General features: G+C 46.3%; 2 protein-coding genes across 2 annotated transcripts; one reads left to right on the forward strand and one right to left on the reverse strand.

Moving 5' to 3' along the window:
- The first annotated feature begins 3,660 nt into the window (after positions 1 to 3,660).
- pou5f3 (POU domain, class 5, transcription factor 3) lies at positions 3,661 to 6,008 on the forward strand. The gene is made up of 5 exons (XM_070850695.1): positions 3,661 to 4,422; positions 4,595 to 4,706; positions 4,955 to 5,085; positions 5,359 to 5,523; positions 5,613 to 6,008. The coding sequence occupies exons 1-5, from the start codon at positions 3,661 to 3,663 to the stop codon at positions 5,868 to 5,870; spliced, it is 1,428 nt and encodes a 475-aa protein (XP_070706796.1). The 3' UTR covers positions 5,871 to 6,008.
- Positions 6,009 to 8,596: 2,588 nt separating this feature from the next.
- fut7 (fucosyltransferase 7 (alpha (1,3) fucosyltransferase)) lies at positions 8,597 to 21,946 on the reverse strand. The gene is made up of 3 exons (XM_070850709.1): positions 21,907 to 21,946; positions 20,693 to 20,767; positions 8,597 to 10,001 (listed from the first exon to the last, which is right to left on the reverse strand). The coding sequence occupies exons 2-3, from the start codon at positions 20,693 to 20,695 to the stop codon at positions 8,907 to 8,909; spliced, it is 1,098 nt and encodes a 365-aa protein (XP_070706810.1). The 5' UTR covers positions 20,696 to 20,767; positions 21,907 to 21,946; the 3' UTR covers positions 8,597 to 8,906.
- Between the last annotated feature and the right edge of the window lie 3,860 nt (positions 21,947 to 25,806).

A 25,806-nucleotide genomic window follows, 5' to 3' on the forward strand; every position in this document is an offset into this window, starting at 1 on the left:
ACTGAGATTTACCATTACACAGATGGTTAAACAGTGAAAGGAGCTTTTAGTTGTGTTTCGGATCAGATTGGGGGCTGATTCTTTGTAACTTTTAATTCCTCACAGTCTTCTTCTTCTTCTTCTTCTCTGCAGTGCATATATAGTAACCACAATGAAACGAAACAGACCGTCTCCTCTCGGGGTGACAAGTGCAGCTACAGATCAACGTACGAGTTTCACACGTTTAGACCCAAACGTCCTGAAATGGAAGGTGGTGGTAGCTGAACCAACCGTCAACCACATGAGGGGACTTTTTGTCTATTTTCATTCTTTTGTGGCTTTCTCTTGAGTGTGCAGCGATACTACTACCACTACAGACTGACTACTGACTACTCTGGAGGTTTGTGCTGCTCAGCGTTGAGGTGGTTTTGTCTGGTCAAGATGTGCAGCTCATTCACGCCGCCGCCGCCGCATCAGCAGGCCTCCTTTTGTTTGGCTGGACGGGCCCGGCGAGCAGCGAGCACATCTCTGAGGTGTCTTCAAGAGGCCACTTAAAAAGAACTAAAGACAAGATCTGAGACATCTGGGAGGGGGGGTTCAACTAAATCCCCAGATACTCCCCTCACACATCTCCTCCTCACTGTACCGAGCTATTCAACGCCGACCCCCCTGCTCCCCTCCCCTCCCTCCTGTGGACTCCCTGAGAGCTCTGCTCCACTGTCCCTTTCTCTCTGAAGCCCTGCCTCGAGTCTACAATCTCTCTCGCTGTCTGTCTTTTGCATGACAATTATTCTCCCAAGTCCATGGCCCAGGACAATGCTTGTGTGGTTGGGGTTTGATGTCTTTTAAGCCATTGAGCAGGCTCTCGTGGTCTCCCAGAGGTTTCCTGGTCCTGGACCTGCATACCTTTGTGTCTGGGAGAGCAGAGAGGAGCTGGTTTTTCAGGCTCACAGGAGGAAACCCTGTCCATATCCTCCTGAGACCCGGCAATTCATTTTGTCCTGTGTACGGGACATGCATTTTAGCCATCTAAATTAAGCACCATTTATGCAGTCAGTTAAAATCCTACTGTACTGTCAAGAGGACATCCTGGGTGATGTCAAACTTGTGGGGGTGTGGCCGTCAGAGCACATGAACTTTCTTTTCAAAATGACTAGAATCTCACCGTCCACATTTTATGGCATCAAGGGAGGTAAACGATAAAATTTTTGCAGATATCATGTTTCTCTTGCTAATAATCAAATTGATTCTTCAATATAAGAGTCTTATCCTCAATTTAGTAAGACTTCACACATGTACAGTCATTTTAACCCTTTGAAAACACAACTTTTATTCAGTGTCCTTTGTAGTGGACAGCAGGACTAACTCCCTCTGTGTTTAATCAGTGTCCATACTCCAGGAAGCAGAGGGCCGAGTGAGGCAGAAAGGATTTTACACAGAATTGTGGAAGGAGGTCAGACTTAGAGCTGTCAGAAGATGAGGTGGAGACGTCCACTACAAGGGACAGATGATAAAAATTAAATAAACAACATTTTGGAAAAAGAATTTGCTGGAACATGTTTCTTTCGACCACAATACTTAGATTATCTAAAAAAAAAAAACCTTCTTTCTTCAGGGTCTCAGGAGGATATCCAACAGCCATGACAGTCTGTGGTGTATCACAGCCACGTATCTCTGCTAGACTTCATTATTGGCACCGTTTTCTGGTGTTTTTCCATTGCACATTATCTTTTGGTGAGAAGCATATTTGCAGACCTCCAAACCTCCTCTGATTGATATCTGCTTATTATGTCATCACATTGCTCACCAGTCAGGTTTCACTTGATTTTAAGGCAAAAGAAGAAGAAATGTAGCTCTACAGGCCACTGAAAGGATGAATCTGAGGCTCAGCTCACACAGGATCCTGGTTATTGCACCTGCAGACAACACGTCGGTCCTCAGACCAGTTTTGGACCTTTAGGCCACATCAGAGTAGATGTGGAGGTATGTGAAGGCCTCAGTGAAGCCCCCGGACCTGCAGAGTGAAACTCCAGTCTGGTGTTTGTTTGAGGGGACGGGAGGGGGAGGCTGGGGGTGTGGGTGTGGGGCGGAATCAAAGGGTTGAGACTTATTGTTCCAATCTGAAAAGGAGCTAATGGTCGACCATCGCAACTCGGGATCTGAAATCCACGGGGTGCCCCGGGGACAGGCCGCACAATGGCACCCCCTCTCCCTTCCCGCAGTGTGTCTTCCTGCCGCAATCTGCGGCCAACGACTCGCGCTGGGGGAGCGCATCTGCACCGATCAGGGCTGAATGGGAGAAGTTCACCTGAGAGCTGTTGGTCATTTTAGGATCTGACCCCCAGTTCTTTCTCCATTTCTAGTCTGACCAGAAATTCGGAATCAACAGCAGCCAACAGTTCGATCCATCACACCATGATCGATACCATGATGATAGATATTGTTTTAAAAAAGGAGCAAACATGTGATTTATCTATATGTGTATCTCGGACTGATCCCTGTTTCCAGTACAGTTAATAAGATTGAACAAACCCAAACATTCAATGAGCAGAAAAATAAAATAGATAGAAATAAAAACTAAGATTGAGGCTTCTGTTTGTTCCATTGTGCGTAATTTCCCCCCCCACTTCACCACAAACAAGCCCAACAACACCTCTTTATCTGCCAACTTTCCTGGGTGTCATTTCCATCCTGCCTATCTAATGCTTTCTAATGATTACACTTCCAGGTCATTTCAAGTAGCCATAAAACATTTTCTTTGTGTCTCTGTTGCTTCTGAGCAGCAAAACTATCCTTTAAAACATAAATGAGTTCTTATCTGTTGGCAGAGTTGCTTTATTCTAATGGACCTATTCAGGATTGCAACGTGAGTTTAGTTGATTTAGTTAAAATGTTAGTGAATAAAATTAATTCGAGTCTGACTGAAGCCTCAATGACAGGGATTTTAATATCAAAGCCATCTCTTTAGAGGGGAATAATTTAAACAAACTGAGCATTATAATTCATGCATGAGTGTTACAATATGTATGTACAGGAGCAGCGGCCCGTGCCTATTTAGCAATGGAAATGATTTTTAATGTGACTTTAAACTGTTGAATTATTGATATTTTCCTGATTTTGCGTAATGAGTTTTAAGTTCACTAAAAAAAAGGCAAAAAACAAAAAAACATAGTTGTTCTGCAGCAGAAACGGCCCAAAGTTTCAGTGAAAACACACCCACTACTTTGGGAAGAATCAAGGTCATTCACAACTTCACCATCAGCTGTGCGCAATTGTGTGCGCCAGCCAATGGGCGCAGAGAAGAGGTGATCTCCAGCAGCCTCAGCTGTGATTAGGAAAAGCTGCGGAGCCGAGGCCGGAGCGCAGCATTTGAGCTTGAAGGTGAGGTGAGTGGAGGAGGTGACAGGACTTCATGGAGTAGGCCGGAGCCGTCTTGGTGTTTATGTTGCACCAAAACTGCGTCTGCTCAGGATTTCATTTTTGCGCACTTTCCCCCCCAAAAACGGACTTTTCTCGGACAGGTGTTGGGTCATTTCTGGAGAGCTTCCTCATATCCCTCTTTGGTTTGTGCGTAAACTTGAAACGGATGAGCAGGTTTAAAATCAGTCGCCTCTAGCATTTTATTTTAACTTTAACTTTCTGGACCCACGCTCGTTAAGAGGCTCCCTCGCCGTTTGGAAGATGTCTGAAAGATCGCAGAGTCCGGAGTGCCAGATCCGACCCTATGACTTCAGCCGGACCAACCCTTGCACCCAGATCTTGGGCCAGGAGAGTTTGGGCAGCGCTGCGTCTTTCCAGCTTCCTCCCGGCGTCCTGCCAGACCCGAGCCTCCTCTACAACAAGTCCGCCTATGGTGGCATCACACCGGCGTCCGCGCAGACCTTCTTCCCTTTCCCACCCGTCTCCAGTGACTACAGGGGGTCCGACCCGCAGGTTGGAGAGTTTGGGCAACCCAAGCACTGGTATCCCTTCGCTGCGCCCGAGTACACCGGCCAGGTACCCGGCGTAACAGCAGCCACCCAGCCCATCAACCTGAGTCCCCCCATAGCCGAGACCCGGGAGCAGATCAAACTGCCCGAAATAAAGACTGAGAAGGACGCCGGCGATGACTCCTTCTCATCGGAGGTGAAGGTTCAGCAGTACCTCACGTCTCCTGCCTCCGCCGCCATGCCCCACGGAGTCTTCTACTCCCCGGCCTGGAACCCGTCCTTCTGGCCCGGCATCACCCACATCACACCGCCCGGCAGCAGCAATCAAAACCCCTCAACATCCTCTGCATCTTCGCCATCCATGTCCCCCTCACCCCCGAGCAACGGGCTCCCAGGGAACGCGTTTTTCAGCGTCAACTCGGCCCAGGCGGCCCCCGGGCCCCAGACGCAGAACCCGGCCTCGTCCACCCGGAGCAGCGGCTCCTCCAGTGGCGGCTGCAGCGACTCCGAGGAGGTAAGAGGAGTCAGTGAACCCAGGTTTTAACCAAAAGAGCACCGTTTTCTGTGGGGAAGACCAATGCAACTAGTGTCCAATGGATTATTTAAATGCTACCCAAAGATCTTCTAAAGTTTTCTATCAAATGTTTCAATTCTTTACTATTTATTTTTTCCCCCCTGCTCTACAGGAGAATCTCTCCACTGAAGAACTAGAGCAGTTTGCCAAAGAACTGAAACACAAACGCATTACCTTGGGGTTCACTCAGGCTGATGTTGGCCTTGCCCTGGGGAACCTTTATGGTAGGTTTGGCTCCCACATGGCTACTCTGGTTTGTACAGTCTTACCAATGTGTTTAGCTCTCAGTTGTGAAACCCAGAAGTTTAAGCAGGATGAGAAGATGCATAAAAACTGCTTTGGTGGCTCATGATACTACATGGAGATCTTAACTGAGTCCAGTTATCTGGGAGAGAAACTTTAGTCACTTTAAGCGGAGGGTCCTTTGTTTATTTCCATGTGATATTTGACTTTTGTGTTTCCGTGCATGCAGGAAAGATGTTCAGCCAGACGACTATTTGCCGCTTTGAGGCTCTGCAGCTGAGCTTCAAGAACATGTGCAAGCTGAAGCCGCTCCTCCAGAGGTGGCTGAATGAGGCAGAGACCTCTGAGAATCCCCAGGACGTGAGTCTGACATCTGCCGACTACTTTACAAGACAACAGATGAGCGCCAAGCTTCAAGGGATTGGTTTCAGGCCTTGCTAACTTCCTGCTGAGCAGACCTGGACCACAGCCCTGTAGTCCAGTGAAGAGAGACGCCACCTAGTGGCCACAATTTAGCTCTTTCGCTATCACAAGAAACCTCATTTGAAGCTTGACCGTCTTGCATCACACTCCGTTTACTTCATCTCACACTCATCTTCACGAGTAACACTGAACATGTTTCTGATCCCTCAGATGTACAAGATAGAGCGAGTGTTTGTCGACACCAGGAAGAGGAAGAGGAGGACTAGTCTGGAGGGAGCTGTGCGATCTGCTCTGGAGTCCTACTTCATCAAGTGCCCCAAGCCCAACACGCAGGAGATCACGCACATCTCAGACGACCTGGGTCTGGAGAGAGACGTAAGTACGAACTCAGAGTGATTGTGTTTGTTGAATGAGGGCGTCTCCTGTTGGTTACATCTTTAAAAGACGAGTGCTGTCCTCGGCAGGTAGTACGCGTTTGGTTCTGCAACCGCAGACAGAAAGGAAAGCGCCTGGCCTTGCCACTGGACGAGGAGTGCGAGTACTACGAGCAGAGTCCTTCCCCACTAAACATGGCCCCCTCCCCCAATCCCAGCCAGGGCTACCCTGCCTCCAGCTACTCCATCGCCCCGCCTCCCCCCACACTCTACATGGCCCCGCTTCACCGGCCCGACGTCCTGAAACAAACCCTCCACCCCGGACTGATCACTCACCTGACTGGATAAACATGCTCAGGTAGCCAGAACCACAGAATGCCTTCCCAATTACCCCACCCACCACCACCACCTCCCCGTCCAACCCCAGCTCGGGCTCGTTGGATTGTGGGATAGAAACATTCAAAGTGTGGTGGCTCTTCTGCTGACTGGAGATGGATCCATGTTGTTCCTGTTTTGATGGTGAGACCGACCGACCTGCCGTGAACCACATCGTCTCATCATGACCTGCAACTCGACACCAAACCCCTCAGACTGCAAACTAAAACCAAGAGGTCATTTCACAATGTGCGCTCTGTGTTTGTTGGATAAAGTGTAAGTCATTTCAGGTCTGTGGTGCTGCAGCTTGTGTGGCGCGAGGATGAGGCTGTGAAGGAGCCGAGGTATTCCTTCCATCCTGGGTCAATCTTCTGTGGTGCAGATGAGGAAAAGAGCTGGTTTAAAGTATCACGACATGAGGGAGGCCTCCTTTTTTTTTTTTTTTTTTTTTGAAACAGAATCAATCTTTGGTCAGAGTTTGTGCAATACTTCTGCGTTCCATCAGAATAGAGCAGCTACAGTATTTGAAATGGAAAATGCAAATTCTTATTCAGGGTGCGTTTTTGTTTTCATTGGTTTTTGCACAGAATTGCTTTTGTAATGTTGAATATTTTTTTAAAATGTCCCGTTTTGTGTACAGAACCCAGATTGTTTTCCTGTCGTTGATCGTCTTTGACCTTTTTTTTTTTTTTAAGCATCAAAAGGGGCTGGTGAGATTCAAAGTGACCTTTTTAAGGGAGTGTGACTGATTACTGAACTATTTAAGTGTCTTGGCTGCTACTTCTGCCAAACGCACACGTCTGTATTTTCTGTCTCAGGTGAACGGCTGCGACATCAAGTCTGTCTGGACTCGGATCAGTCGTGCTGTCGCTCCAACAGCCAAAACTGTTTTCAATACCTCCATTTTGTTTTGATTGTAAAAGGGTTTTATGAAATGTTGAATAACACTGGATACTAAAAGTCAAGTTTGGGTTCTCATTGCAGTTTTTTACTCAGATCACTTTATTTTTTAAAGATATGAAATGTTGCTCAGTTGCTTCTCGGCTACACCTCATACAATAAACAATGAATTTATTAGCAAGATCAAACTTCAAGAGTTACCAGTGAAACACTCAGTTACTTCAGTATTATTGTACAAATCCTGCTCAATGATTAATTTTACTGAACTATTTACCAATGTGAGTGCAATCGTAACTGTTCTATAACAAGGAGCTTTTAATGTGACATAAACAACAGATTGTAAATTGATTTAAATTATAATTTATTGTATGTTTGCCACACTGAGATGTGTTCAGTCCAAACACCCTAAACCTTTAAAGGCATCTCTGCATCCAGTAACTAAGTAAAACTGACTATGTTGAAACTGTCCATGTGTTTTATCTGTGCACACTGACCCATTTGTTTTTAACAGTAAAACTTTTGCATGTCTCACCAAAAAACAGTAACTTCTTGTGTTTAAATAACGAGCCTCTCTATCCGTCCAACATGTCCTCGTCTGCTGTAGGATTTATGGTGCGAGGAACTGAAATATGATGGTTTGGTCATAATGAGGCGTCTCAACCTGCTGCATCAGTACCAGAACAGAAATCCCTCCTGTTTTACATACGTTTGGGGAAGCGGAGCTGTGTTTAGGTCCCAGGTAATGAAAGGCGCAATGAGACTGTCATGAGTTACAAACCATAGTTTTTCTTTGCAAGAGAAGAGAAAACAGAAGTTCAACCGAACCTCCGTATGAGAGGATAGTTTTAAAAGCTAAAGTGCAGATAAAATGACATCAGATTCAAATCTAATCAGCCATTGCTTCATCACATTCAGCGCTGACGCTCCCATCAAGCACCCAGGGTGTCTCCTCTTGGTAGAAGAGAACATTTAAACAAATTTAACTTTCATTGGTCAAATGATTTCATGTATTTCTTTTTTTATTCTTTTGTTTCGAGGAGGCTGACCTTCCAAACACTACACAGAAAGCAAAAAGTGCATGCATGTTTTCATGCACTGGTCAAATTTGAGGCTATTTTGCGTCTGTGTCTTTCAGACTAAAGGGGGAAAAATACAAATACACATTTTACTTCACCGTGTCTGTTTTAAGACTATTCTTCACACTCAGAGCCTCATATCTCCACTTCAGCAGCACTTAGACACCCAACTCTCCTGGTTTGTTCCTCCCTGTATTCTGAAGGGTTTTACGGAGGGGCTTGTTCATGTATCCTTCACAGCGCGATTAACAGCTTTTATTGTGATTGTTGGCACTATTACCTGATTACTGGAGTGAAAAAAGATCTGAAAAAACCTGTTGACTCTGACAGTTTTAAACTGGCTTTATCCAATCATTAGATTTCCGTTTTGGAAATGTCTGCAAATTAGTGCATATTTAGTTAATTCCTCCTATAGTGCATATCTTAACAGTTACAGTACATGTGCTTCAGCCTGGGGGGGTGTGGGGTGGCCTGTGTTTGACGACAAGATGGATGCCACTCTGTAGCATCCATCCTCTCATCTGATGCTCGGCAAGAGAGCGAGAAGCATGAGGGAGTGCATTTCCCAAAATGTCAAACTGATCTTTTAAACCCAAGAGAGGTCAGATGTTTGGTATAAAGTGCTACAGACTGAACTTACTTGGACATTGTATTTTAATCAGTTAAACTCCAAGAGATTCAAAGCGTTTATTATCATGTGTACAGTGCAGAAACGGGTTTCCCTGTACATCTCAAATAAATCACGTTAGTCATGGTGATAATGTGCAAACACACACATGATTTTCACAATGTCCTTGTTACAAGTTCTCCTAAAACTTAAGGACGTCATTTTTTGTCAGCAATATTCAAATTCCCTCTCATTTTCTACCATTTCCTGCATCACAGCAAATAACAAAAACTGAACACGCTCTGAAAAGATGAATCACAAGTAACAGAAGGACAAGGGTTATAAATAAGTCCTGATGAAAAAGTGAGGTCATGATGTCAGCAAGGTTGTCAAAAATGTAGTAAAATCTGCTCCAACCACAGCTCTTTAGGCTGAAGTGTTGGTAGCATTGACCCAGGCCTCGAGGTCGGAGTAAACTTTGTGCTGAGGTAAACAGTTGTGCTGTGAGCAGATCTTACACAGCCTCTCCCTCCAGTCTGTGTTCAGCTTCACTTTCCACTCACGTTTCCAGGAGAAATATGCACTGTAGCGGCTCTTGTTGTGTGCAAGCTGCTGTAGGAACTCTCCTAAATCTTTCATCGATGCAAACTCATCAACATGGATGAAGGAATTAGGTGGAGCCACAGCTTTGTAATCCCCTACCGGCGGTCCCAGGACGACAGGAACTGCCCCGCCTTGGTACGCGTTCTTCCACAGCTTCTCTGTGATGTAATCTTTGCCCACTGAGTTCTCAAAGGCCAAGTAGAAGTAGCAGCGGGAGATTGTAGGTAAGAGGGCTCTGGAGGGGAGTGGCTTTGTCCCACGGCCGTAAACCTCCACAGGAACTGTGGCGCGCAGCTCATTGTACACTTGGCTTCTCTTGTGCTGTGTCTTGTAGTTGCTGACCACCCAACAGACCAGAGAGGTCTTGTTCACGGGGACGTCTTCCCCCGGCTGTCGCTCAGCCTCCTTTGGTAGCAGCTCTCCGTAGGGGATGGTGACATCAGCGTCCCTCCTGTAGGTTATGGTCATGTTGAAGATGTTTGCAAACTGCTTCAGGTTGCCATTGTGAACAAACGACTCCAGGGACATCCAGGCCCACCTCTGGCCCTGCGGCCGTGGGAGGTCAAAGGGCAGCTTTTGGCGGCCTTCCACCAGCTCTCTGTTGTGGAACACCACCACGTCAGCTGAGGGGAACAAAGAGCGCTGGTCCACCAGTCTGCAGCCAGGGACGCGGTACAGGTCCCAGCACACGTCCCCCCTCAGGCTGAACGACGTGCCGAAGGGCCGGTGCCACAACAGGATGGTCAGATTCCTGCTGCTGCTGCATTTACAGAGGGTGGAGGAATTTATGGCCGTCAGGGCCTGGAGTCCTCCCAGCCATCCGCTGAGAAGACCCAGCGATAAAACACAGATGACGGAGAGCAGCAGGAAGCCCTTCTTCACTGAGCTCAGCACGGCCTTTTTAGTGTTATCAGACGCCTGCCATGAAAGGGAAAGAGGAAGAAGGATTATGAAGCAGCGATGAGGTTTTTGGGGCTTTACCTTTTGTCTTGCAGATGCCAAATAACCATTCAAATGATTTTTGCACAGTTTAGCCCATTTATTAGACAAATACTTACCACACATACTGTACACTGCTGCTGCGTTTGAGAAATTTGAATGCATGTTTCTTACAGTTGCATTCATTCTTTTCCATTTGATACAAGAATCATTGCTGTGAGGTACTGCAGTGCAGTCTGGGTTGACACTGTTAATTGATTTTCACCTTGCACACTATTACAAACACAGCTGGAATGATAATTTAACAATTAATACTGATAAACATCAACATGTTGGCTTATTTCTCCTATTTCATTTTGTAGCAGAACAGTCTTGCCTGGTGCAAATGGGCTGCTTTTGTTTTGGGTACCTCAGGGTGATAAGCCAATCACGGCACGCTGGCCTCCTATATAATGGGGGGTGGTGGGCCTTTGGGGCGCTCTCTCTTCCTCTGAGGCCGAGTGCACGCCCCTCCCTGGTTTGCTTCCGGTTCACAGGTACCTCCAAACATTGCCAGGTAGGAGCAGTGGCAGCTGCCGATTCACTTATTTGTCCCTGTACATATGGTAGTTGATCCAGGTGATGACATTGCATGAATGGTAACTCAACGTTGTGATTTTGTAGGAAGCTACGCGGCTAGCGGCATCCGACGCGCTCCCTCCAGGTGTGAGACGGAAGAACCGTGGGTGCTACTTGCCGCTGCGGTTCTTCGCTGCTGTTTTGCCTCGCTGCGGAGTTACTGCCTCTTGCCTCTGCTGCTTTGCTTCAGTGTCTTGCCTCAGCAGCTGTGCCTCACTGCTGGATTACTGCAGCTTGATACTGTCGGACTTTGCTGCCGCTTCTGCTTCACCACTCGGCTGCTACGTTGCTGCACGTGGCATGAACTGTTTTCTGTTGCATGTACTGCCCGCTTTTAGTGTTTAAGTTGGCTTACTGTGCACAGAAGGTTTCACTTTTTTTTTTTCTGAGTTGGTTTTGTTAATTTCTTTTGTATTTGGTTCGATTTCTTTCAGATTATGCATCAGTTTGTTTAGTTCTGTAATTGGTTTGCAGTTTAAGGACAGTTTCTGTTAATTTGGAGTGTCAAGTTCCCATTTGGTATTTGAGTTGGTTTATTTGTTGTAAAGGGTTAATTTGAAGCCACACTGCTGTTGGTTCCAGTGGTGACTTATTGTTTGTATATTCTTTGTGGTATTTGTTTTGTCCAGATTAGGTGACCGTCTGTCATCTATCTGACTTTAAAATTGTTTGGTTGAGTGTGCCCTGTTAACTGTTTCTGTTTCAGAGCTGAGCCCCTGCGGTGGTGGGATTGGTGTCTGGGTGGTGGTTTCCCTTCCTAGTGTGCTGTGTCGTCAACCCCTGGTTTTCCTCTTCCTTTTCACGTGTTTCTTTTTGTGTATTCAGATAGGGTGATGCTTTTTCTTTGGGATCCACGGCCCCAGTTGACACACCGCACCATAGGTGAGCCCCAGCTCTGATTTATTTCATTTTACCCCTGTTTTAGGTGTCTGAATGTTTTAGAGTGATTTACCTGCAATTATTGTTGTGTGGAACCACGCCTCTCACTCATTAGTATAACAGACCTGTGTGCCTCTGGTATAGAGGTGGAACTAATTCCTTAGGTGAAATTCCCAAGGTGGTGTTGTCAGCAACCACTTGGCAGTTGAGTGAGTTTACCCCCACTCAGGCTCAAGCTCCCATACATTCCCCTGTTTAGCTGCCCACGCACTCCACGATGCCCCAATCTGGTGTTGTCTGCAGGATATGCTTTGAAGGAGAGACGTGTGTTCTGTGTATGTGTCTATAGGGGTTTTTTTTTTTTTTTGTTATCTGAGCAAGGCACTATTGTGTATGTCTAGAGGCTAACAATTGTGTTTTTGAGGCAAAGCAGCAGCAGATCTTCCAAGTACCTGTAGCAAGTCCTGGTAAGGGTTAAAATTGTTCAGTTTTGCTTTAGTCCAGGTGATTGGGGGCACAGCTTATATTCCAATAGGTAATGTAGGCTTAACTGATGTGCTGCTCTATCCCTGTACCATTGTTGGCACCTCGGATGAGGTTCATGTTTGTAACTCCTGCAGGCAGCCTGAGGTGCCATCGGGTGTGACAATAACAGCCTCCCACTGTGTCTCATGCTGTGCCAGACCACATAGATGCCATTGATCTGTCTTCATTGCCCATAGAGGAGCAGCGTGAGGTAAGTTCTCTGCTAAGGAATTACACCTGTCTTTGCTGCTCACGATGGAGATTTAGGTTGCACTAACTTGATATTCCATGACATCCCTCTTCTAGATGTCCCTGTTAGGCAACGCTACAGGCATATTCCCCATCAGAGTATGAGGTAATTTAGGAGCATATTAACCTACTGCTAGAGACACAGGTGATCAGAGAGAGCAGCAGCCCATATGCCTCCCCATTGTGCTGGTCAGGAAGAAGGATGGCAGTTTACACCTATGCATAGACTACTGCCAATTAAATGGTAAGACTAGGAAGGATGCTTTCCCCCTTCCTCGCATTGAGGAGTCTTTGGATGTGCTTACAGGTGTGCGTTGGTTTTCCACCATGGACTTGGCAAGTGGGTACAACCAGGTTCCAGTCACTGAGGCAGACCAACCCAAGACAGCATTTCGCACACCCTTTGGGCTGTCTGAATGGAATCACATGCCCTTTGGGCTCTGTAACGCCCCAGTACCTTTCAGAGGTTGATGCAGCAGATATTTGGTGACCAGCAATGCCAGTCTTTGCTTTTGTACCTTGATATTGTGATCTTTTCTTCCAATATAGAGCACCATCTGGAGAGGTTAGAGGTGGTGCTGAGGTGATTTCAGCAGGAGGGCCTCAAAGCAAAGCTGACTAAATGTGCATTCTTCCAGCAGCAGCTACATTACCTGGGCCATGTGATTTCCGACAAAGGGGTCGCAACCAACCCCAGTAAGGTAGGTGGTTTCCAGGTGGCCGCCTCCCACCACTATTTCTGAGTTGCGATCCTTTCTTGGGTTTGTCAGCTATTACTGTCGTTTTGTAGAGGGTTTTGCAAAACTGGCAGCTCCTCTATAAGCTGGTGGCAGAGCTGGAAGATTCTAAAACAAAGAAGGTACGGCGAGCTGTCACTGAGAGCTGGACAGAGGTGTGTCATCGCTGCTTTGAGGCCCTGAAGGACAAACTTACCATTGCACTGGTGCTTGCCTATGCAGATTTTCCTTACCCTTTATCCTGGAGGTGGATGCAAGCCATGGTAGCCTAGGGGCCGTGCTGTCGCAGGAGTGTAAGGTTAAGCCTATCGCTTATGCTAGTAGAGGTTTGAAGCCCGTTGAATTATAGTTCCATGAAATTGGAGTTTTTGGCACTCAAGAGGGCCATGTCTGAGAAATTTAGGGAGCATTTGCTTGGGCCATAAGTGTGTTTACACAGATGACAATCTGCTTAGTCGCTAAGCTGGGTGGCTAAGCTCAGTGTTGGGCCGCACAACTGGCCTCTCTTGATTTTAACATTAAGTACCATTCTGGGAGAAGCAATAACGCTGATGCTTTATCCCATCAGCACCCACCAGGAGTTCAGGACCTGGAAGTCATGCTCCCTGGTACAACTCTTCCAAAACCCCTCCAGCAAGCTTTGCAGCCAGAAGGGGCTGAGATAACTCAGGTGGTTGTTATAGCTTTTCCTCAGTATGCTTCTAATATCAGCACATTTAAACAGGCTGATCCTGTGATTCAGGAGGTTTTGGTGTTTTGGAAACAGGGCAGCATCCCAGCCACGAGCAGCGGAAGCAGATGTCACGGCCCGCATTGACATTCCTCTCAGTCAGTCGGTCCCACTGTTGCAGTAGTGGCATTTTGTACAGACAAGTCCTTTGTTCCGATGGTGCTGAAGTGGTGTTGCAATTGTTGCTGCCTGCTGTTTTAAAAGAGGGGTTGCTGAACCAGGTGCACCAGTAGCATAGCCATCAAGGTGTAGAGGACACTGGAGCTACTACAGGCTCAGTGTTAATGGCAAAGTATGTCCTTGGAGGTGGCACAGTGGATTCAGGCATGTGAAAGGTGCCAGGTTGCCAAGGATAACCAGCTGGGTTTCCATAGCTTTATGGGCCATATGTTAGCTTCCCAGCCAAATGAGATTCTGGCCATTGATTATACCATGTTGGAGCTTTCCCGGAATGGGCTTGAATGTCCTCGTTATGACTGACGTTTTTGGCAAGTACATGCTGGCGGATCCCACCTGTGACCAACAGGCCTCCACGGTGGCCCAGGTTTTGGTAGCAGAATGGTTCTCAAAGTTTGGGGTCCCTGCTCATATCCACACAGACCAGGGTAGCAACTTTGAGAGCTCTCTCCTTAAACAGCTTTGTGTCTTGTATGGCATTGAGAAGTCTCGTATGACCCCATACCATCCAGCTGGCGATGGTCAATGTGAGCGTTTCAACCGGACTCTCCATAACTTGTTGCACACCTTGCCAGTGTCTTGTAAGAGAGACTGGAATTCCTGCCTGCCACAGGTACTCTATTCATACAACTCTACTCCTATCAAGCAACTGGTGAGTCTCCGTTTTTCTTGAGGTTTGGCCAGGAACTTAGACTGCCAGTCGATTTCTTGTTGGGTAGAGTCCAGGACCCTGTAGGTGGTGAGATCCATGAATGGATTCAGGAGCACCAGACCCACTTGCAGATAGCCTTTGAGGGTGCCAGAGAGTGGTTGAAAGTTGCTGCAGAGCACCAAAAGCACAATCATGATCAGCATGTTCAAGATGCACCATTGGAAGAGGGCCAGTTAGTGTGGCTACTCGATTTCACCACCAGAGGGCACCATAAGATTTAGGATCCGCCCTGTTGGCTGTGTCAACAGGGCGGATCCTTAATCTTATGGTCTGCCCACTGCAACAGTGGTGGGCACCACTGAAGGACCTGGCACAACAGGATTCAGGACAGACTGTCCTGAATCCTGTTGTGCCAGGTCCTTCACCACTGAAGCGGCAGTTCGGCTGCCGGCCAGCATTAGACCGTGCAATCTGCCGAATTGCTGCTTCAGGAGTGTTTGGATAAGCGGTTGGTGATGCAGTGACATTCAGAGGATGAGATGGCATGATTTTGTAGTTCTGATTCAGGAGGCTCCGCCAGTGGCTCCTACTGAAACAGTTGTAGTAACTCAAAGGCCCCAGTCATTGCCTGTACAGTCTTTCCCCAATCCTGTTGTGCCAGGTCCTTCAGTCCTTCACCACTGAAGCGGCAGTTCGGATGGCTGCCAGCATTAGACTGTGCAGTCCGCCAAACTACTGCTTCTGTGGTGTTTGGATAAGCCGTTGGTGACGCAGCTAACAGGGCAGATGGTCTGCCCACTGCAACAGTGGTGGGCACCACTGAAGGACCTGGCAAAACAGGATTGAGGACAGACTTTAAAGGCAATGACAGGAGGCTCCGCCAGTGGCTCCTTCTGCAACAGTTGTAGTAACTCAAGGGCCCCAGAGTCAGGACTACAAAATCATATGCCATTTCATCCTCTGAATGTCGCTCATCATGGTGAGGTGGATGAGGGGGAGAGGCCCTCCCAGTGGAATCTACTCCAACCACAGCCTTCAAAAGTGCCCTATTTACTTGCCTGGCTTTCACCAGGTCATGTACAGGTGCAATGGTATACACTGACCCTCCTTCTTTTGGAGCGTTTAAGACTCTGTATACCCCTGGGCCATACAGATCCTTAATCTTATGCCGCCCTCTGTTGGTGAAATTACACAGCCACACTAACTGGCCCTCTTCCAATGGTGCATCTTAAACATGCTGCTCATAACTGCGCTTTCAGTGCTCTGCAGCAACTTTCAACCACACTCTGGCACCCTCAAAGGCTATCTGCAAGTGGGTCTGGTGCTCCTTAATCCATTCATGGATCTCACCACCTACAGGGTCCTGGACTCTACCCAACAAGAAATCAACTGGTAGTCTAGGTTCCTGGCCAAACATCAAGAAAAATGGAGACTCACAGTTGCTTGATGGTGAGTAGAGTTGTATGACTAGAGTACCTGTGGCAGGCAGGAATTCCAGTCTCTCTTACGAGACACTGGCAAGGTGTGCAACAAGTTATGGAGAGTCTGGTTGAAACGCTCACATTGACCATTGCCAGCTGGATGGTATGGGGTCATACGAGACTTCTCAATGCCATACAAGACACAAAGCTGTTTAATGAGAGCTCTCAAAGTTGCTACCCTGGTCCGTATGGATAAGAGCAGGGACCCCAAACTTTGAGAACCATTCTGCTACCAAAACCTGGGCCACAGTGGAGGCCTGTTGGTCACGGGTGGGATCCGCCAGCATGTACTTGCTAAAACGGTCAGTCATAACGAGGACATTCTAGAGCCCATTCTGGGAAGGCTCCAACATGGTATAGTCAATGGCCAGAATCTCATTTGGCTGGGAAGCTAACATATGGCCCATAAAGCTATGGGCAGCGGGCTGGTTATCCTTGGCAACCTGGCACCTCTCGCATGCCTGAATCCACTGTGCCACCTCTGAGGACATACTTGGCCAATAACACTGAGCCTGTAGTAGCTCCAGTGTCCTCTACACCTTGATGGCTATGCTGCTGGTGCACCTGGTTCAGCAACCCCTCTTTTAAAACAGCAGGCAGCAACAATTGCAACACCACTTCAGTACCATCGGAACAAAGGACTTGTCTGTAGAGAATGGCACTCCTCTCAATCAGTCGGTCCCACTGTTGCAGTAATGTCAATGCGGGCCGTGACATCTGCTTCCGCCGCTCGTGGCTTGGATGCTGCCCTGTCTCCAAAACCTCCTGACTCACAGGATCAGCCTGTTGGAAAGCGTAGATATTAGGCTGGTTGTTGTAGCTTTGCCTCAGTATGCACCTTCTGATTTACCTCTGCCCATTTCAGCCGCAAAGCTTGCTGGGAGGATTTTGGAAGAGATGTACAAGGGAGCATGACTTCCAGGTCCTGAACTCCTGGTGGGTGCTGACGGGATAAAGCATCAGCGTTTTTGCTTCTCCCAGAACAATACTTGATGTCAAAATCAAGAGAGGCCAGTTGTGCTGCCCAACACTGCTCAGTCACTTGTCCTCTGCTAAGCTGGGTGCTACAGAGCGGATTGTCTGTAAACAAAACACTTATGGCCCAGCAAGTACTCCCTAAATTTCTCAGTCATGGCCCACTTGAGTGCCAAACTCTAATTCAACATGTTGCGCTCAATGAAATTGTAGTTCCGTGGGCCTCAAACCTCTACTAGCATAAGCAATAGGCTTAACCTTACCCTCCTGCTCCTGCAGCCCCTAGGCCACCATGGCTTGCATCCACCTCCAGGATAAAGGGTAAGGGAAAATCTGCATAGGCAAGCACCGGTGCAGTGGTAAGTTTGTCCCTCAGGGCCTCAAAGCTGCGATGACACACCTCTGTCCAGCTCTCAGTGACAGCTCGCCATACCTTCTTTGTTTTAGAATGTTCCAGCTCTGCCACCAGCTTATAGAGGAGCTGCCAGTTTTGCAAAACTCTGTACAAAACAACAGTAATAGCTGACAAATCCAAGAAAAGAGGACCGCAGCTCAGAAATAGTGGTGGGAGGCGGCCACCTGGAAACCACCTACCTTACTGGGGTTGGTTGCGACCCCTTTGTTGGAAATCACATGAAATCAACATGTAGCTGCTGCTGGAAGAATGCACATTTAGTCAGCTCTGCTTTGAGGCCCTCCTGCTGAAGTCTCCTCAGCACCACCTCCAACCTCTCCAGATGGTGCTCTACAGAGGAAGAAAAGATCACAATATCATCAAGGTACAAAAGCAAAGACTGGCATTGCTGGTCACCAAATATCTGCTGCATCAACCTCTGAAAGGTACTGGGGCGTTATAGAGCCCAAAGGGCATGTGATTCCATTCAAACAGCCCAAAGGGTGTGCGAAATGCTGTCTTGGGTCTGTCGGCAAGTGGGTACAACCAGGTTCCAGTCACTTAGGCAAAGTCCATGGTGGGAAAACCAACACACACCTGTAAGCACATCCAAAGACTCCTCAATGCGAGGAAGGGGAAAGCATCCTTCCTAGTCTTACCATTTAATTGGCAGTAGTCTACGCATAGGTGTAAACTGCCATCCTTCTTCCTGACCAGCACAATGGGGAGGCATATGGGCTGCTGCTCTCTGATCACCTGCGTCTCCAGCAATAGGTTAATATGCTCCTAAACTACCTCATACTCTGATGGGGAATACTCCTGTAGCATTAGCTAACAGGGACCTCTAGAAGAGGGATTTCATGGAATATCAAGTTAGTGCAACCTAAATCTCCATCGTGAGCAGCAAAGACAGGTGTAATTCCTTAGCAGAGACCTTACCTTACGCCGCTCCTCTATGGGCAATGAAGACCGATCAATGGCATCTATGTGGTCTGGCACAGCATGAGACACAGTGGGACACTTATTGTCCCACCCGATGGCACCTCTGTAAATCCTGCAGGCAGACTAACAACATGTACTGCTCTATCCCCGTACCATTGTTGGCACCTGGGATGAGGTTCATCAGCCTACATTAACTATTGGAATATAAACTGTGCCCTTAATCACCCGGACTAAAGCAGGAGAAGGAAGGAACCCAGCTGGTAAGCCAGAGTCCAGGGGCTCAAACACAGTATTATTGGCATATTTGGGAGGAGTAGTATTAGGGTCAGGGGAAATTCCAGCACCTGGGTCTAATGTAGTTACTACTCTTTTCCACCCTTGGAATTAGCTCCGGTAGCAGGAGGTTGCCTGGTTCATCATCAGGGTGACTATACAAGAAGTGGGGGTAGACTGTAGCAGAATAGCCTTGCCTCACTGCAGTGTTACTGCCGCTTGCCTCTGCTGCTTTGCTTCAGTGTCTTGCCTCGCCGCTGGATTACTGCAGCTTGATGCTGTCGGACTTTGCTGCCGCTTCTGCTTCACCACTCGGCTGCTACGTTGCTGGACGCGGCATGAACTGTTTTCTGTTGCATGTACTGCCCGCTTTTAGTGTTTAAGTTGGCTTACTGTGCACAGAAGGTTTCACTTTTATTTATTTTATTTTTTTTTTCTGAGTTGGTTTTAATTTCTTTTGTATTTGTTTCAGATTATGCATCAGTTTGTTTAGTTCTGTAATTGGTTTGCAGTTTAAGGACAGTTTTCTGTCAAACCAACTCAGATACCAAACGGGAACTTGACACTCCAAATTATTTGTTGTATAGGGTTCATTTGAAGCCACATTGCTGTTGGTTCCAGTGGTGACTTATTATTTGTATATACTTTGTGGTATTTGTTTTGTTCAGATTAGGTGACTGTCTGTCACCTGTCTGACTTTAAAATTGAGTGTGATGTTTGGTTGAGTGTGCCCTGTTAACTGTTTCTGTTTCAGAGCTGAGCCCCTGCGGTGGTGGGATTGGTGTCTCTGTGGTAGTTTCCCTTCCTAGTGTGCTGTGTCATCAACCCCTGGTTTTCCTCTTCCCTTTCACTCGTTTCTTTTTGTGTATTCACATGGGGTGACGCTTTTTCTTTGGGATCCACAGCCCCAGTTGACACACCGCACCGTAGGTGAGCCCCAGCTCTGATTTATTTCATTTTACCCCTGTGTTAGGTGTCTGAATGTTTTAGAGTGATTTACTTGCAATTATTGTAAATAAAATATTGTTACTTGTGCAGAACAGTGTCTCTCTCTCTCTCTCTCTCTCATTAGTTCCACCTCTATACCACAGAGGCACACAGGTCCGTTATACTAATTCCTTAGGTGAAATTCCCAAGGTGGTGTTGTCAGCAACCGCTTGGCAATTGAGTGAGTTTACCTCCACTCAGGCTCAAGCTCCCCTACATTCCCCTATTTAGCCAGCCACTCACTCTGTGACGCCACAGTCTCATTGACTTTATGTGCAATTATCACTGTTTTTCAGTTCTGTGAAATCAGTCTGACATTAACTTGTAGAATTAATAGTTGGTGAAGCACAGGCTAATGTTACACTGAATTGACTGAACATTATTTATTGCGATTAAGATAAATTTGACCACATTACATGATTGAGCTGAATCCTGAGAACATCCAGTAGGTTTGTCACTGACCCAGACTGAAGGCTTCCTTAAATATGATTAATTACTAATCATATCTTCTCTAACCTTCAAATTATACCCATACCTGCAACAACAAAGACTATTCGCTATATCTGTCCCTGAATGTGTAGGGATGCTTTTCCTGTCTTTGGGATGAAAACAGTGGACAATGTTCATTTTATTCAGGGCTAATTTAGTTAATTTAGAATCTACTCACATTGTCAGTATGCTACCTTGAAGTTGTTTTGCATGTTCTTCTGTTATGCTTGGCTTAATTGACGTCAAGAAGCAAAAGTTTGATGTTCATTATCATCCATTCACTTAGACTTTTTCTATTTAAAATTGCAATTTGAATAGATACAAAACTCTACTCAAAGGAAAAACACCATGTGGTGTGGCAGTTGCAACATTTATCATGGGGGGAAAAAAACCCTCTGCCTACACAAGCATGTAGATTTTGCTCTCATATCTGTGTAGACACCCCTGAATAACCAGGTGATGAGATACAGAGACAAATGATCCTCCTACTCCTGATTTAACTAAAAGACTTTATTCAAATAAGGGAAAGTTATTGGGGACCCTGACTGCAGTGACCACTCACCATCAGGTCCTGCCTGTGACTCCCAGGATTAAGACGACTCACCACCGCCCACTCAGACAAGAGACCACGACACGTCTGCTCAACCACGAGAAAAACAAAAAGCATTGACAGGAAGTCATGAAAAATCACTTTGAAATGCCTCAGTCACCACACACACATTTGTGAACCTGTCGGTCAGCACACAGTGGGATTACAGTGCAAATAGACTTATTTCAGATGATGTCATTATACATGTGTCTTGCAGTTGTGATAAAAGAGCACAGGATTGTGCAGCAAATCACAGACTGTCTTGACCCTATGGGGTGTCTTGAAACTATAGGGTGTAAAATGAGGAAAGAAAGCGTACACATGAAAATAAGGAACAGCACAGGCTCTCACAGGATGTCGAGTTGCAGAGTATTGCCAAACCAAAATTAACATACAAAGAAAAACCAACACTGTTTATTGTAGGGCAGCAAGCAGTAAAGCCAAAAAAGACTTCCATTGAACTGAAGCTTCAGTTTTTGCATCAAGAAGTAATTTGTGTGCAGCAAATACAACCTGCCACTGTCACACTTCACAGTATCTCAACACAAGATGAGAGCAAAAATAAGAAGCACCGCGTCGCTTAACTGCACAGAACCACACCGGGTGAAACAAACGCCACAGGTCAAACCACATCAAAACCAGAAAATGTAAAAGTAGCTTTTAGCAGAAGCACCCGTCACCTGATAACATCACACAAACTGCTCAGTGTAACTCTATTTCACCACTGTCTTTTGAGACTTAAATCTTCACTTAAAAGAACATGATTTGGTCTTTTGTTTTATCATGAAAACACATGGGTGTGCAGAGGCACCCACTGTCTTTGTAGAATATCATAAAACAGAATATTTGCCAGTGTTGGTGTGAGATTAAGACATGAGGAGCTCCAGATATGATGGGATTGTATTACAGTTATTTAGTTTTAAGTGGGCCTCTGTCATTGAGACCTCAAGATAAACTGAACAGGATGTGGTGAAAGATGCATGTTGGCACACTGTAGAGCATTACTAGCACCAGCTCACTTTCACCATGAATGTAGGCTAATCTATTCACTGACAGCCGACTGAGATAAACACAATCCATCAGCCCTGTCCTGATGGAGAGAATACAAAAGAATAACACATTTCAGAACTCTGACCACACTAACCTGAGAGAAACATGAAAAAGAAGTGAAACTTTCCTCCTCTAACCTGATCAAAAGGTGAGTGGTCTGCTCTCCGTCCTCAGTCACCACCGATACCATGTTGAGACGCTGCTGGCAGGAACGTGGTGATGAGTTCAAAGCTTGTAAAAACTAACAACGCAGCTCCTTTTAAGGAAGCTGTCATTGTGCTGCCTGCCCCCACCCTGTCCGTCCTTCCACATCAGTTTCCAGCTTCAGTGCTCTTCTACTTCTTTACCTCTTTGGCAACACTGCAAGAGATACTGATGATCAGAAGGTATTTGCAGGTGCTGCATGCGTGCATAAAGGTAATTACACATTAGGGAGTGATCTGTGTAGCTGTTGTGGATTGTAAAAAATGTGATGTCATTGCCAACAAAAGGTATATAACAAAGTATTGAGATGTACTTTTGTTATTGACCAAATACTTATTTTCCACCATAATTTGCAAATAAATTCTTTAAAAATCAGACAATATGATTTTCTGGATTCTTTCCCCCCATTCTGTCTCTCATAGTTGAAGTGTACCTATGATGAAAATTACAGGCCTCTCTCATCTTTTTAAGTGGGAGAACTTGCACAATTGGTGGCTGACTAAATACTTTTTTGCCCCACTGTATCTCCACTGATCTGTTATGGGATCTTTATCTCACTCCTCTCAGCTTGCAACCTTGTTTCAATCAATCAATCAATCTTTATTTCAATTCAATTCAATTCAATTTATTTGTATAGCCCAATATCACAACAGAGTGTCTCACAGTGCTTTACAAAGTTCACTGAAATAAACAAGTGTAAGCGAACAAACAATCTAATAAAGAGTCCAGCAGTCGATGAGCATGAGGCATCACCTGCCCTTTATGACCCTCCTTCTTCGGGAAGGAAAAACTCAAAAAACCCAGTGGGAAAAGAGAAACCTCCGGGAGCACCACAGTGAAGGAGAGATCCAGCTCCCAAGGACGGACAGGCTGTAGCCTTGGACAGACGCACATCCATTGGCTGGTGGAGAACCACATCAGCGGGACCGGGACCAGGACCCACAGGAACCAGAGAACCACATCAGCAGGGCCAGGACCAGGATCCACAGGAACCAGAGAACCACATCAGCGGAACCAGGACCAGGATCCACAGGATCCACAGGAACCTGAGAGATGAGAAAGCACAGAAAGGCTCCGGGGAAGACAGCAAGTTAGAGGCAGACATTTGACTGACATGAGACATAATGATGGAGAGGAAGAGGAGGAGAGAGAATAGAGGAGCTCAGTGCACCATAGGAGTCCCCCGGCAGTCTGAGCCTGGAGCAGCATAACTAGGGGCTGGTCTAAGGCCTGAGCCAGCCCTTAAATATAAGCCTTATCAAAAAGGAAGGTTTTTAGTCTACTCTTAAATGTAGAGAGGGTGTCTGCCCCCCGAACCCAGCACAGTGCTCTAGTGGAGTAGTACGGTACTATAAGCTCTTTAAGATATGATGGAGCCTGAACATTAAGAGCCTTGTAGGTGAGGAGAAGGATTTTAATGAGTTACAATAGTCCAACCTAGAAGTGACAAATGCATGGACCAATTTTTCTGCATCATAAGTGGATATGATGGGCCTGATTTTGGCATTTATTTATATAGCGCCAATTCACAACAGCATTATCTCAAGACGCTTTACATGAAGAGCAGGTCTAGACCAAACTCTTTAATTAGAGAGAGAGACCCAACGATACATGAATACATGAACACCGCACCCACAGAATACCTGCTACATGACAGCATTTTCTTTGAGCTGTGAATGCTGATCAACAAGTGAGAGTTGGCTGAGGGACAAACGTAAAACCAACACATCAAATTGAGAGGAGGGCAGGGAACAGGCAGGAGACACTGAGCTACACAAACACTATTCAATTTACAGTTCAATTCAATTTATTTGTATAGCCCAATATCACAACAGAGTGTCTCACAGTGCTTTACAAAGTTCACTGAAATAAACAAGTGTAAGCGAACAAACAATCTAATAAAGAGTCCAGCAGTCGATGAGGCCAATGGATCAGTCCGATGGATCAGTCCGAGGCATCACCTGACCTTTATGACCCTCCTTCTTCGGGAAGGAAAAACTCAAAAAACCCAGTGGGAAAAGAGAAACCTCCGGGAGCACCACAGTGACCAGGATCCACAGGAACCAGAGAACCACATCAGCGGGACCGGGACCAGGACCCACAGGAACCAGAGAACCACATCAGCGGAACCAGGACCAGGATCCACAGGATCCACAGGAACCTGAGAGATGAGAAAGCACAGAAAGGTTCCGGGGAAGACAGCAAGTTAGAGGCAGACATTTGACTGACATGAGACATAATGATGGAGAGGAAGAGGAGGATAGAGAATAGAGGAGCTCAGTGCACCATAGGAGTCCCCCGGCAGTCTGAGCCTATAGCAGCATAACTAGGGGCTGGTCTAAGGCCTGAGCCAGCCCTTAAATATAAGCCTTATCAAAAAGGAAGGTTTTTAGTCTACTCTTAAATGTAGAGAGGGTGTCTGCCCCCCTGAACCCAAACTGGAAGGAGGTTCCACAGAAGAGGAGCCTGATAGCTGAAAGCTCTGGCTCCATCACTACTTTAGAGGACTTTAGGAACCACCAGTAGACCTGCATTCTGGGAGCACAGTGCTCTAGTGGAGTAGTACGGTACTATAAGCTCTTTAAGATATGATGGAGCCTGAACATTAAGAGCCTTGTAGGTGAGGAGAAGGATTTTAAACTCTATTCTAGATTTTACTGGAAGCCAGTGAAGAGAAGCCAGTACAGGAGAAATGTGGTCTCTTCTCTTAGTTCTAGTCAGAACACGAGCAGCAGCGTTCTGGACCAGCTGGAGAGTCTTTAAGGACTTATTGGGGCAGCCTGATAATAATGAGTTACAATAGTCCAACCTAGAAGTGACAAATGCATGGACCAATTTTTCTGCATCATAAGTGGATATGATGTGATTATAGTAGGTGACTTTAATATTCATGTGGATAATGATAATGATAGTCTTAGCACTGCCTTTGTCTCACTACTGGACTCAATTGGCTTCTCCCAGAGTGTAAATGAACCAACTCACTGTTTTAACCACACTCTTGACCTTGTTTTGGCTGATGGTGTTGAAATTGAACAGTTAACAGTCTTTCCACATAACTCTATTTTATCAGACCATTACCTGATAACATTTGATTTCTTGCTACAGGACTATGCTCTATATGACAGAGAGGTCCTCACTAGATCCTTATCTGATAGTGCTGTTGCCAAATTTAAGGAGGTGATTCCTTCAGTATTTCAGCCAGTGTGTCCCTGTGCTGTGGATGACCCCCATGCTAATCTTAGCCCCTCCCAAATTGATTATCTGGTCGATAGTGCTGCAGGTTCACTGCGAATGGCACTAGACTCTATTGCCCCCCTAAAAAAGAAGAGAATTAAAGAAAAGAGACAAGCTCCCTGGTATAACTCCCAGACACGTGAGCTTAAGCAACACTCACGAAGGCTAGAAAGGACATGGCGGGCCACCAAAGTGGAAGAATCCCGTTTAATCTGGCAAGATAGTCTTAAAACCTATAGAAAGGCCCTCTGTAATGCCAGAGCCGCCTACTACTCCTCATTAATAGAAGAAAATAAAAGCAACCCTAGATTCCTTTTTAGCACAATAGCCAGGCTGACAAGGAGCCAGAACTCTATTGATCCTTGTGTTCCCTTAGAGCTCAGCAGTAACGACTTCATGAGCTTCTTTAATGATAAAATCCTAACTATTAGGGACAAAATTCAGCACCTCCTGCCCTCAACAGGGTCTGGTCCAACCTCAAACCTAGGAACCATAGAAACAGCTGTTACACCTGATGTGTACTTGGACTGTTTTTCTCCAATTGATCTTGCTGAATTGACCTCAATAATCTCCTCATCTAGATCGTCAACATGTCTCCT

This window comes from Pempheris klunzingeri, chromosome 19 (genome assembly GCF_042242105.1).
Source record: "Pempheris klunzingeri isolate RE-2024b chromosome 19, fPemKlu1.hap1, whole genome shotgun sequence".
Classification (NCBI taxonomy): Eukaryota; Metazoa; Chordata; class Actinopteri; order Acropomatiformes; family Pempheridae; genus Pempheris; species Pempheris klunzingeri.

Excerpts from the sequence above, each read along its gene's own strand:
- pou5f3 (XM_070850695.1), top strand. The coding sequence starts at position 3,661 with ATGTCTGAAAGATCGCAGAGTCCGGAGTGCCAGATCCGACCCTATGAC. Across the intron at positions 4,423-4,594 it reads GCTGCAGCGACTCCGAGGAG|GAGAATCTCTCCACTGAAGA; the intron begins GTAAGAGGAGTC and ends CCTGCTCTACAG. Across the intron at positions 5,524-5,612 it reads ACCTGGGTCTGGAGAGAGAC|GTAGTACGCGTTTGGTTCTG; the intron begins GTAAGTACGAAC and ends TGTCCTCGGCAG.